The sequence below is a fragment of the Paramacrobiotus metropolitanus genome, unplaced genomic scaffold, assembly GCF_019649055.1.
Source record: "Paramacrobiotus metropolitanus isolate TYO unplaced genomic scaffold, Prichtersi_v1.0 Parri_scaffold0000004, whole genome shotgun sequence".
Classification (NCBI taxonomy): domain Eukaryota; kingdom Metazoa; phylum Tardigrada; class Eutardigrada; order Parachela; family Macrobiotidae; genus Paramacrobiotus; species Paramacrobiotus metropolitanus.
This window is the reverse complement of record NW_026570224.1, coordinates 3603787-3618023: the sequence shown is the minus strand read 5'-3', so window position 1 is coordinate 3618023 and position 14237 is coordinate 3603787. Positions and strand designations below refer to the sequence as shown.

At 40.6% G+C, this 14237-nt stretch overlaps 2 protein-coding genes across 2 annotated transcripts; both read left to right on the top strand.

The window, feature by feature from the left end:
• The first annotated feature begins 5852 nt into the window (after positions 1 to 5852).
• Positions 5853 to 8691, top strand: LOC129600669 (uncharacterized). Its single transcript, XM_055499215.1, has 4 exons — positions 5853 to 6055; positions 6224 to 6697; positions 7316 to 7391; positions 7672 to 8691. Exons 1-4 carry the CDS (start codon positions 6035 to 6037, stop codon positions 7770 to 7772), a joined length of 672 nt encoding a protein of 223 aa, XP_055355190.1. The 5' UTR covers positions 5853 to 6034; the 3' UTR covers positions 7773 to 8691.
• Positions 8692 to 9997: 1306 nt separating this feature from the next.
• Positions 9998 to 14231, top strand: LOC129602733 (uncharacterized). Its single transcript, XM_055501865.1, has 2 exons — positions 9998 to 10606; positions 13229 to 14231. Exon 2 carries the CDS (start codon positions 13420 to 13422, stop codon positions 13921 to 13923), a length of 504 nt encoding a protein of 167 aa, XP_055357840.1. The 5' UTR covers positions 9998 to 10606; positions 13229 to 13419; the 3' UTR covers positions 13924 to 14231.
• The last annotated feature ends 6 nt before the right edge of the window (positions 14232 to 14237 follow it).

Below are 14237 nucleotides of genomic sequence, written 5' to 3'. Positions count from 1 at the left end.
CATATGTACTGTACTAGAGCAACTATGCACACTTGTTTACTTACAGGTGCTGTATTAAAGCGGGATAATATTAAAGTGCACACTACACAGGTCCAGTGTCATTTGTGGTTTTGTACCTGAATGTCATCGTATACAGCATGTGAATCCAGCATGTCAATCACAGTGTTCCACCGCGTGTCCACCTTCTGTTTCACCTTGCGGGGCAGCATGTGTTGTAGTGTTGTTGCCTTGATATATCGAACAAGAGCCTTAGACATCTGTAACACCTCGTTGACCATCTGGTGCTCTTCCGGCATATTCTTAACAGCATTCTTGGACACACGATTGAGTAAGTGCCCAGCGCACAAAATTCTGGAGAGAGTTTGATAATTGGCCAGCTTCAGTGCAGCTATCATATTCGCTCCAGCGTCAATGACGAATGTCACTTCGGTGCATTCACTCTCTTTAAGACCCAGCAGCAAAAGCTTTTCCGCCAGAAACTTTCTCACATTGACAGCCGTTTCTTAACCGAAGGATCGTAGCATGAAACAAATACGACACAGTCCATCAGCTTCCAGTCAGAGATATAGTGAGCTGTCATGCCCATATAATGCACGCTGTTGCACGGATCCGTCCAGAAATCGAAGGCAACAGCGCCACCATTAGCACGCAGGATATCAGCAATTTTGGGAAATAAATCGGCCCTCAATTTTTTGGCTGTGCTTTCGACATTTCGGCTCACAGTTGTCGAATGGGGTAGCAGCTCGACTGCGGAAACAGGTCCATATTGGTGGCCAATATTGATGGCTGCTTGAACCAGATGCATAAATCCATTTCCCTTCACAGACTCGAACGATCGCATGTCCTGCAATTTAGCGTGAAATTCGTTAGGAAATTGACTAGTGTAAAAAAAATAAAAGTAATAACGCCATGAATCACGTAATAAATTAAAAAATTAAAACGTTACTGATTGCTGAAGTGATATCAGATGTTAGCAGTTAGCAAAAATCTGCGGTGCCTCGTAAAGCATTATTGCAATAAAACAGTCAAGCACTTTTAAATGTTCAACTTACCTCTGCTACAAAACGAACACAGCTCTCCGTGATCAGAGTTTTGGCAGTAATGGAAACAGCGGGAGGCTTTTCGCTTTGAGCGTAGGAAGTGATTTTAGGCTGGTTCTTCTGCACAATCGGCCTGCAAGATTCCTTGACATGTCGGGATAAATGAGACGTTCCATTTCCGGACGTGTGCTTGAGAATGTCTTTGCATCCAGTACAGCAGACATATGGAACGATGCCTCCAGATTCAGTCTCGTAAATCTCCATGAAGTTTTCCCATGCCTTTGAACGCTTTCTAGTCTGCCGTTTTGACAGGCTTCCATCGTTCAAACCACTTGATATATCTCCGCGCTTATAAACTTTTGCAGAAAAAGAACGTAAACGCTTTTTACCAGAATCATTTGTAGATGTCTCTTCATCGCTAGAAATCTCAATCGGTTCTTCCGACATTGTAAACGATGTGGAGTGTAACCAATCAAATATACACTGCGTGGACAATCTCTCGATTGTGTAGCGGCAGGTACGGGATAAGAAAGAGGAATACTGGGATTTAAAATAATTTCGGATTTGTGTATATAAAAGGAATAATAATAGTAGGGGAAAGAATTTTGTGAGTGTATGAAGGACATGAGAGGTTGTGGGTGTTTCTTTACTGCAGTTGAGACCTTGAAAATTGCGCGTTTAATCTGTAACTTTCCATAGGTTTACACAGTCATTTTGGTGGTAGTAATTTTTGTAGTAGTAATTTGTGTAGTTAAGAAAGTTGATTGCTTAATGGAGCGAACTATTATGTTTTGCACTGATAGTCTTGGATCTGTAGTAACAGGTGGTTTGTATATGGGATGTAGGCTGGGACGTACATTAAAAGGTTGTTCGAGAGAATGTTTGGTTTAATTGGTTTGTTGACTGGATTTTTTGAGTTCGGTGGGTATATTAGAAGTTGAGAAACGTTGTGTTTGAGTTATTATGGATTTGACGAAGTATATGCAGTGAGGAGAATGTTTTTCTTGTTGGTTATTTTCTGGTGGCCGGTTTAGATTTTCGGAAGCGTACTGATTCAGGTTGTTGTTTTGTTTGGCTTTGGTCTTTTTAGGTTGAGTATAGTTTAGTAAGTTTGCTTTCATAGATAGTTTCTTTTAAGTATTGTTTTTTTTTAATAAAATAATGGAAACTGGTTGTGATCGCAAAAAATACATGCGTGAGTATGTGCGTGATTATAGAGAAAAAACCGCAAAACGGAAACTGATGGTAATTGTAGCAAGGAAGATAATGAAGTAGTGATGATGTTAGACATGAAAATGCGAAGTTAAAAAACAAAAATGTAAACTTAACAGGGTCAACAAAACACAACAATTCAAGTTTTTTGTAAAGTAAAGTAAATCGTAAAGTAATGCTTAAGAAAAGATCCGGACAACCATTACACATTACCATACTCCGCAAATGTCGTTTAGCACGTTCCCTTTACAAAAATTGTCCAATAATTGTCCAAAAATTCTCCAATAATTTTTTCCAAACATACCAGAAAACGCACCACCTTTAGTATTCCGATTACATTTTTGTTTTTTAACTTTTACATTCTCATATCTAACATCATCACCACTTCCCACGTTATCCTCCCTGCTACAATTACCATCAGTTTCGATTTTGCATTTCTTTCTATAATCACGCATATACTCACGCATGTATTTCTTACAATCACAACCACCTTCCATTATTTTATGAAAAAAAGAATTCTTAAACGAAAATAATGTATGAAAGAAAACTTACTAAACCATACTCAACCTAAAAAGACTTACCAAAGCCAAACAAAAGACAGCAACCTGAATCAGTAAGTATCCACAAATCCACACCGGCCACCAAAAAATAACCAACAAGAAAAAGATTTTGCTCACTCCATATACTTCGTCCACTCCATAATAACTCAAACACAAGATTCCTCAACTTCTTATATACCCACCGAACTCAAAAAATCCAGTCAATAAACCAATTAAACTATACATTTTCTCGAACAACCTTTTAATGTACCTACCAACCTACTTCCCATATACAAACCACCTGTTCCTACACATCCAAGACTATCAGAGCAAAACATAATAGTCTGCTCCATTAAGCAATCAACTTTCTCGAAATTTCTTGAATTTTCCACAATAATCCATCACTATCTACAACCTGCGACACACTCCACTTCCTGTAACACTTCATTAAACACTCAAATACGAACAACCAGAAAGTCGAATATATTTATGCCATACTACAGTAAAAATCCCTTTATCTTCACCCAAATTCAATGTAGACCTTTTCTTCGCTACACTGGATTAGTTCACCATTTCTTCATTATCACTTTTCGTCAAACATGTCACCTTTAATATAATTTACTACATTATTAAATTCTCTGTTCAGCACTTTATATTCCTACCCCTTATAATCTCCACATACAATATGCTCCTGCAATGTACTCCTACATTTTGTAGGAGCACATTGCAATGTGCTTCTACATATGTAGGAGCACTTTGCAATGTGCTCCTACATATGTAGGAGCACATTGCAGGAGCATATTGGATTACGTTTGTTTGGGTACTACAATTCCGTTTTTCTCCTCCAAGAACCGATGAAACCGATGCAATGTGCTCCTGCATAATGTACGAGCACATTGCAAGGTGCTCCTACATAATGTAGGAGCACATAATGTAACCTAAAGAAGATGCCGAGGTAACAACGCCATCTACAAGTTTCACGCATCGTTACTCGACGCATGTCACATGACTCATGTCACATGACTGTTAGGCCCCACCGCTTCCTTCAACCGGCCGGACCCTTCCGTACTCTACGGGCGCCAAAAATTACTTTTGTTTACACACGGATATCGAAGACCAAAAACCGAAACTACAGTTTCATATATGCTACGACTGATTCTAGTCGTATACCGCATATAAGAACCTGTCACGGTTCAATGAACCTGCCGCAAAATTGTGGGAATTACTGCACTTTCATTAATAACAAAGCTGGGAGATTTTTCGGTTTGCAAACTTCGCATTTACTATGCAACGTGCCAGTAATAATAGCTAGCTCGTTACAGAGGGCGGGAGCCCGTTAAGAAGACTACGTGCTGTTCGGCCGCCCATGTTCGGCTACTTATTGCATAATACGTATTGCATTGTGGTACTGCCTAGTGCCTACTGCTTCTCGCTCGTGACTTCATGAAATTCAATAAAAAATGGTTATTAAAAATTTATTTAATTTCGGGTAATTCGGATTCATCACTAAATCCGAATCAAACACGTTTAAACTCCGAAACCACTCCTAATCCGAAATTTAATAATGAAAACCCGCCCAATCCGCTCCGAAAAACGGAGTGGGTTCGGAATGGATCGGATTTCCCAATCCGTTGCAGGGCACTAACGTACACTGTACATGTGCGAGCATGTTGAGACTTGAGACGTATTTATAACCTTTTAAACTGCGGTTATGACACTTTATACCCAATTGAAAAGCTTAAAGAACTGGAGAATTTGAAAGGTTCTTATGGATAATTAATACAATACTGTTTTACAAGCAACAAAATCCAAGATCACAGAAACCTTTCAAACGCATGACTGCAACTAACGCTGCAACAAATGCAAAAATACTGAACAGCGAATTTATGGGCGCCCTATCATTTTGGCCACCGTTCATTTTGGCCACCATTCATTTTGGCCACCATTCATTTCGCCCACCACTGATTTTGTTACCGCTTTCGATTTTTAGCTAATACTCGTACATGCACTCGCTACTCACTTTGTAAGGCTATGACCAAACATTTTTTTTGAAAACGAAACATAAAAAAAGCAAAAATAAGAAAACAAAAATAAGCAAACCTAAGAACACATATAAATACGAGCACATATACTATAGGTTGTACATATATACTATAGGTTGTACATGTACAACCTAAGAAAAAAAAACCTACGAATACCGTAAGAATAACCTAAGAAAATCGAACGCGGTAACCAAATCAGTGGTGGCCGAAATGAATGGTGGCCAAAATGAACGGTGGCCAAAATGAATGGCGGCCAAAATGAATGGACACGAATTTATGTAGGATTTCTGCCAGCGCTTTCGGTATGCTGCTTGATGTGCTGTCCAGTATTAGAGCCAAAACCAGCCGAAGTGTCCTGATTTCTCTCTGACTGTTCACCTTCCCGCTCCGATGACAGCGTGTCGTTGGGATTCAGTTCCGGATCCTTGGATTCTTTCCCAGCTTCTCGCGGATAATCGCTCTGCGTCGGAACACTTCCATGCTCCATTTTCTTGTTTACTTCGAACAGGGTAACTTATCAGGACTTCTATGGTAAAAATAAGCTTCACTGGTTTATAGCCATTGTACCACATAAATCACAAATGTTGCTTTTGATTTTAACAAACAAGCGGCGAAACGGCTGCAACCAAGGAACCAAGGACGGGAAGACTTCGTCGCTTTCTTCATGTCCTTACCTTCCACTCTCCGTCGTGGTATTTCGCATTAAACGTTGCGTAATCTACAGCAAAATGATAAGGCTTGTAGTCTGCTGCGATTAAACTAATAAACACCAAAACTAAGGAGCGAGAGGAAACATCTTTGGATAAAATCGGAAATCCTAAAAGTCATGAATTCAAACTGAAAATTTTACGCTATTTACGGTTTACCATAGCGGAGCCGATGTTAGCCAAGTTTCTTTCGCTTTTTCCAGCTTGTTAGAGTCTGACTCATCCTCCTTTGTTGTGATTTGCTAAGAAAGTTCTCTATTCAAAATAGGCAAATTCTATTGGTTAGGCTGCACCTGCGTGTTGTATTCACTAGTTCTAGTCACATCAGAAGTTTCCTAAAACTTTAACGTTTCCTAAACTTCCAGCTACAGTCCAAGTTATTTTTATTTTCTTCGCACAATTTTCTGTAATTTTGTCACAGAAAAAGGGAATCTGTTGCAGTGTGGTTGTCTGCACTTTGAAACTCTTGATTTCCTTCGCCGTAATTCATCAGGATGGATTCAGACCAGAATAAGGTAAGACTCCGTAAGAGTAGAGCACAGCTTGCCGCTTGCGTACCGTACCGTCAAATGTTTCTTGACTCGGCACTTCTCGTTTTTCCAGTTGTGATACCATATTTTTATATTACGATCTAGCATTATCTCTGTAGAGTACAGCATTTCAATAAATGGAACTGATTTCAGAATTCCCAGCCGGCTGAGCACGGCCAGGGCGGATCTCTCGGCATCGAGATGGACTCTTCTGCGCCACACTCCACTGCTCCAGCCACTCTCCATTTCCACCAGGTTCCAGTCAACCTGCACAGTGTCGGCCACGAACCTGTAGTGGGCCCAGCACCAACCACACAGAAGCCCGGCCATCTCGTTCAGGCCGCCTCCTATCCTCCTGCCTCACACTCCGACTCGTCCCGGACGAATCCGAACGGGGATAAACCCAAAAATCCCGAGGAAGGCGTCCTCGGGCAAGTTATCCACAAAGCATCGGAAATCATTGGCGATGTCAAGGAGCGGGCGGGGGATGTTCTGGGGCCTGCTCTGGGGGAGCTGAAGGATCGTGCTACCGGAGTGTGGCAGACCGTCGCTGGCGTGGTCGGGGCTGTACCCGGGAAAGAGCTCCGGGAGGATCAGAGTGAAGTGATTGTCACGGGAGCGGACGAGGTATGTTTGTCCCGATGTCCACTGAAATTTTTTTAATAGGCCAGGGGTTTAAAAATGCTTGATCTGAGCTAGAACGACTTTCTGGTATGTTTGCGTGAAGATGTGGTAAACATATTTCAGAAAAATGATTGTCCGACAGTTTATTTTACCACAAGTTCACGCAATATCGCAGTTCAGGCCTTGGAAGGTAATTTATTTAGTTTTTAAAGCCTGGTTTGGATTTCGACACTTGCTTTCTAAATTATTTTTTGATACTGTGGTTGTATTTTTAATTTTTTGGGAAGCGACAGGTTTCTTTCCGTTTTATTGTGTTTTGAACTTCTACCTGGCTGTCCATAATTCCAAAATATTTTTTTTTGGATTTTATTTGCTCGTAATCAATAGAAGTGAAATTTCTGTTTTGACGATTAGTCTTCAGTCCTCACTTGCTATGTTTCTCTTGTTAAGAAATCGGTCATTCTTTGTATACGAGCTTCCTTGGATTGTTCAGAGAAATGTGGTGCCTAATGATTTGTACGAGTACTTCCGCCGCTCCACGAAATTACCATCCAGAGTTATTTTTAGCATTGTTTGTTTACTGAATTTGATCTCCGCTTATTGTGGGATGTTTTTCCGCAGGGCGCTGCTAAACAACCGGGACAGGAACTAGGTGTTAATATCAGCTCATACCAACCTCCGGTGAATTCGCCTGCAGGTACTTCTTAAACCAAAAATATTCGTTAGGGTTTGTGAGAACTTGGTTGTAGACTTGTAGTACTGAGTGTCTGTGCCCCGAACTTGAAGTTCATGGTACTGTTAAAACTCGTACTCATTTGATAAACGTATTCCATTTTCTGCATTATTTTGCGGCTTAGTACTGCCCTTTTTAAATTCAAACGTAATTTGTATGTGTTGTTTATTAAAAATGGAAACAATACGAAGAGTACGAGTATTGTTTCTATTATGTGTCTTAAACGCGCTGTACGTTCTTCTAGGGATTTATTTGCATGGAGATATACAGGTCGCTGACAAAGATGGCCAGCGTCCAACTCAGATTGTAGGAACGGAAACTGCTACGAAACAGAAGCATTCTTAACACTAAGGCGTATGCTTGATTTTCCTGTAAAATTTGTACTATTTGACCTTTCTTAAATCTTCTCCGGGAATTGCGCCATTTCGAACTTGGACCCTTGATCTGATCTTTTACGAGTTGGCCTTTTGATTAAAGATAGTCAAAGTGTAAATTCCCGTCATTTATAAGCTATAGTCTGTTCGGAAAGATGAAAGAAACCAAAGTATAGTTCGAGGCGCTTTATCACCGCTATTTTTGGAATGCGTAGCAGGTTCGAAAATCTTGTGGAAAGCACTCTGTGCCTTCTTTGTATCAGGAGTCGAAACAGAATTCCTCAAAATCGAATCTGGGACACGGACAGTTTTTTGAAGCAGTCACAACATACAATGCTTCCAGCTAGCATAGCGTTTTTGCACGAAGCACATGCCAACATGCTGTGACCATGGCGTGGACAAGTCAACTTGTGCGACCTTTGCGCCGGGTCACTTATTAAATCACGTACAATGTCTTCTTACACAACATTGTTTATTCTTCCCGTTGCAATTGCTTCCATATCTGATCGGTGTAATGTGATGTCTGATTTCCGGGAACAGAGAGCAACCAGGCCAGCGTTGGCCAATAATTTGGCTGAATAAGAAAGTCTCGCTAATTGGCTAGTGACAGCGCGGCAACCTCCTCGTAGGGTAGAGCATTAATTTCACATTATTCACCGGTGCCGCGGTCGTGCACTAAGTACTCACTAGGTGTGGCTAGCTGGCATGATGGTAATGAAATGAAAATGAAAGAGTTCAATTAAAGACGGGCGAAACGATTTAAAAAGAGCTGTTCCACAAATGATTTGATTTAGTGCAAATTTTCGCACGTCCACCAACAGTATTATTATCTTAATTACGCTTACGCACACGGACATTAATTCTGTAGTTAACACAACATTAGCCAGTGATAAAACATGGACCCCGGTAATTATTTTGAACATGCTGCCGAGCTGCGCCGTCTATCTTTATCAGCGGAATTCGATCGTTTACGCGAGGAAGGTCTGGCTATCCGTCTCGCACAGGAATCTAGTCGCTCCAATTCCTATGCCGAACGGGATTTGGCGGAGGCCTTTGCCAAGATGGTCCCATCGCTGTCGGCGAGCGTCAACACTTCCGATAGCTGTCGGCAACTGGAACGCGTAGAATAATGCCACGCCAATCGGGATTGTCGGACGCGATTACAGCGTGCATCAACCGGCAGTCATGGTTCATTTGTTTGACTTCACTAACAAACCGTAATGCTGACTTTATTTAAATTTATATAATTATGAATTAATGCAATTGTACATATACATGATACTGCGCACATGATAACCTTTATGCTATATATGCGGACTTTTTAAATTGTAACGGTAGTTCTGTTTTTTTTGGCGGGAGCCTTTAACGCCCTTTCGATCGATGTCATTAACAATAACTATTACAATTTTTTCGATATGACTGTCAGTTCTCACGTATAACACATGTATTGCATATAATTGCTGTCATAATGTACGGGTTGTGTTCTAAAGGGTTTCTGCATATTGCTTTAATTTGTCGACGTTGAGCTCTCTAATAAAACCACCGAAGCGCCTTCCTGCTTTGCGCAACAAAATACAAATGCGAACGCCAGTTAAAGTTCTTGAAATGAGAAGCTTTCCATCTGTTACGGATTAATTTTCCGTACTAATTGGTGATCGCACTTATGTATACCCGAAATAGCCCGTACACGCATATAGTGAAATGGCTAATGTGATCCATTAAGTGAGCGAAAACTTTGATTGTCAAGTCGAGGCGCAACACCAGTGCTGGCAATTGGTTACAATAAAACGCGCAAATACACAGAAAATTTAAATATAGAGTGAAACGAGATGACACTAGCGGTATTGTGTATCAGCCTATCCCTCCGCATACTTATGAGTGATTTCCGAAGATGGCAACACACTAGCAAAGAAAATAATAACATGCCTCAGCGGAAAGACGGCCAGCTCGGGATGGGAAGTGATCAGAAAGATCACAATCGATCAACGGGAAATTCATTTGTCCAACATGAGTTAAATACGTTTCGTATTACGTCACACTGGATACGCATAGCATTGCCGGGAGAAGGAGAAAAGAGAAAGCGCGGAGTGGATGCAGCGTTTTATCGTGTGCAATCGTTACACAATGCGCCGGAATCCCTCTCTACTTGCGTACAATATTATAAACGATTGCCCATGACAGCTTGAGGGAGAAAAAACGTAACATAAATTGTTATATGTACATATACGGGACCGCATTTATCGGTATAATACTGGGTAATGGCGCTCTCTTCGCGCAGTCGTCAAACATCTTAAAGCAACTTTTTCAGCGCGGAGGCTGCAGCTGCAATCCCAGTCGGTTTGGGGCCAGGAAATAAAATTCCCACGGCGCACTTATCGACATTTTCTCCGACGTAGATATTTTTGCACTGCACACATATACTGCAGAGAGTTTAAGAAAACGCTGTCTCCTCTGAAAAACCATTCACCCATCAACAATATCGCACACATAGTGGATTGCACTCGTTGCAGCGTTTGTGTAAATGTTCTGCAATTATGGCCCACGGAATGTCGTCATAGTATTCCCGTGCATGCACGAGGTTGTCTTCCACACCGGGGAAAACAGTTTTACCGGCTTATCCCGTATAATCCATTGTATAATGTGTCCTTTTGTGTAAGCGTTTAAAATGATGTTATGCTGCTCGTTGTATCAATAGCGAAGATTTACCAACCATTCAGTTGGATACTTTTACTGCTTGATGTTCTTGTTTGATACCGGCAAATAATGGAGATAATCGAAGAAAAACTCAGCGTATCCACATTAACGGTAAGATGACTGCGCTACGCATACAATTTAACGATATATCAACATTACTCATTGAGCACTTCGCAATTGTATTTTTTATTCAAAACAGTTGTAGTATGGTTGTACTACAACAGTATATATATAATATGCACGTAAAATATTTTTTTGCTCTGTCTGTACTGCAAACCGTGAAAATTATACTATACGCTGTATACTCTGTACATAAAAAAGTTTGAAGACATACTATTGTTATGGATGCATTCTCATTTATATGTCAGTCATACTATTGTTATGGATGCATTCTCATTTTTTTGTTAAATTAATGGATCTTTATACATTCCTGCGTTGAGTATAATTTTAATAAATTGTTAGAGTACTTTTTGCAATACTTGTATACAGGTATGTTAAAACGTTAAGATATGGCGATATCGCACCATAAGTACTTTGTACATAACTATGCAGAAGCCAGTTAGAGTTTACATAATATTATGTCTGTTTTTAGACTCTAGTATCGCTTTTTCCTTCTCGTGATTGAAAATTTTTGCTCTTTTTTCTACACAGAGGTAATTAAGTAACAAAAATTCTGTAGTGGCTCACTTGCATTTCCATTACTATATATGTAGCGCATGACGAGGTGATCGTAAAAAAGATAAATTGGCTTGGACTTCTACAGTCGTGAATTCCACTTTCCTACTGCATTAAATATTAGTTTTGATAGCTTACTGCACATTGATTACAGTGATCAGGCCTAGCACGCGCATGTTTTAAACACAGATATTTATTATTGGTGCCTAGTGGAAGCGTGATCAGTCTAGACGCTGAACATTTGAAGTTTAGCTTTTCAGCAGCAAAACCACTTAAAAGAACTACTGTATAGAGCAGCGAATATTTGATTAAGGCATCCGGATTGTGTTCCCGAGCAAAAAATAATAGTATTGTATATGCCCGGAAAATCGAAGCCGTCCCCAGCGCATGAGGGTACTTAATTCAAAAAGTAGCGACTTCATATATTTTATTACATGATTCCTGTACTCTCAGTCTCGTAAGTAAATCAAAGGTAATAACTATATATATAGCTAAAACGTCCTCGGTGACCGGTCGGATGTCTTATTCTGATGATTTCTGCTAATTTACAGCGCAGCACATAAAATATTTATGACAGATGCATACACAAAATCAGGGTCACTTCTAATGTGCTCAAAACCTTTAAGGCGCATAAGTAACTGTTACTGGAGTTTTTGGGATATAGCAGACTTTCTTAAAATTCAATAAATGCTTAATAGTTATCAAGAAAGTAAAATTTTGACATAACAGTGTAAAGAAAATTATACGCATTGAAGGTAAGCAGATGCAACAAGCCTCGACTCGTAAAAACTCAAGATTTGTTGATGAAAGGTGTTACTTATGTATATACTCGTGCTATGGTTAATGTGTGCAAGGTCATGATCACTCGCAAGTATCAATCGCTTGCTTAGCGTAGTGGAAGCTCCAGCCAGGATTTCATCTTAATATGCCCGTTAGAAATGCACGCCACGTTGGTTTTGTATGGACAGAATGTGTGAGCTTAACAATCTATTACGGTAATTGTTGTCAACAATTTATACTAGTGCTTCCTGCCGAGGACGCACGAAATTCGCTTAACGCCAATTTAGTGCAAATTGACAAGTGTATGGTCTATATATACTCAATGCGGTTCAGTTTTCTCGCACTTCTTTCGAATTTAACAAGATTAAGGGCGTTTTAAACCATTTGGAATGTGTCATCGATCGCGAAGGTCACTGAATGTTTGGAAACGCCGAATTGTGGTGTAATTATGGGAAGTATTGGTCACTACAGCAAATACCCATAATAAGCTTGTGGTTTGAGTGGCCATTGTACAGTGGGCAGGGAATACTGCCCTCCGCCTGAAATTCACACTGTCAATATGTTATTTACCAAAAGCAAGCACAAGTACGAACACATTGTTAGATGCGGTTTTCGTCACACTTACACATGCAACGTAAAGTAGCTTCGTTTTTGTAATCAATCGAGTGTACTGTAGGCAGATACACATGTTGTACACTTTATACTTACTTTATAGATATGCCTACTTGTTTTACAAAATGGGCGCATTAGAGATTCTGGATTTGTGGTCAAGGGTAACTCAATTTCATATCTTTCAAACAGTTTTCTAGTGTACTATTTTTATTACTTACAACGCAAATCAATAAAATTGGAAATCTAAAATCTGCATCAAGCTAAAATCACTAACCATAAACTGTAATTTTTAATAATGGATTTCTGTGACTGCCTAAATGGCATTAGTTGGCACTTGGCAGCAAAAGGAATTTGCCAGTATAAAGGAGTGCCATAAACCCATCACAGTGATCACAGAGTATCATCGGCATTAATTATGTGCCACAAATTGCAGTAAAAGTGGTACGTAAAAGTACACATAAAATTTTCAATGGCGTTTTCAATAATTTTATGCTATGAGAATGTATCTAATTGTATACAGTACCTTTGGTGTATCCTTATAAGCGGAATCGATTTTGCAGTACTTACGTCAATTATTTAAAAATTGACCAGTTTGAATTTAGTGCATTAACGGAACTATGTCCTTATACACGATACATAATTCGTAAATTTTCTACTGCGTTTCAGCAAACCGTAAATCCAGCGCCAAACACCCGCAAGTCTCCGCTGTCCCCGGAGGCACCCTCTTCCATGCGCAAACTCTCCACCAACTCCACCGACACAGGCCCGACCGTCAGCTCCACGTCTTCCTCGCGGCGTGGCTCCATGACCACGCAATCGGACAGTCGGCGGAGCAGTTTCACCCAGAATCCCCCTACATGACCAGCGACGAAACCCGAGCCCGCGACACCCTATTAGAATCCGATCCCGAGCCCATTATGGAGCCCACGACGGCGGCGCCCAGCGCCACCGCCCACCGGGGCAGTGTCGTCACGCAGATGATGGGCCGTGCGACGGAATTGATTAGTGAAGTGGCTGAGATTATTGCCGGCGTCGTTCCGCCGTCACTTAGCGGGGAGCGATTAGATGCTAATACTATGACAGCCGATACGGCTGTCGAACGGCGTGCCGAGTTTTTTATTAATTCCCCTTCCATGGAGCAGTCGATCAGCCGGGATTTCCCGGGGAAAAGTGATAATGATCTCGAAGTACGGCGCAACAGCCTAACGCCGGAGTCGCCCTACAATGTCAGCGATGAGACACGGTCACGCAAAGAAAATCTCCAGGATGATACGGCCGGTCAGCAGGATGCCGATGTAATCAACCATGGACATACGATACGCAGTGGAAGTCTTAGTTATAATTACGAACGTCTGGATTAGCCATGCTGTTCCACTCGTGGAGGCCGTAGAAACACCATGCAGACTGGAAATATGAATCCAAAAATTTTCGAGTTCTCAGTTATCATTAATTCCGTTTACGTGAATTGCCAGAATATTTCTGTTATGTTAAAAGCTTCCACATTTTACGTACGATGCAATATATAATGATTTTGATTAGTGTAACTGAATTTTCAGTGTTACCGTAATGTAAATTTTGAGTATTTTGAGTTTTGTTCCCTTGCATATTTCTAAGGTCTGTTTTTGATATCTGGGACGTATTACTTGCAGAACAACAAGTATTAAGAATATACAGT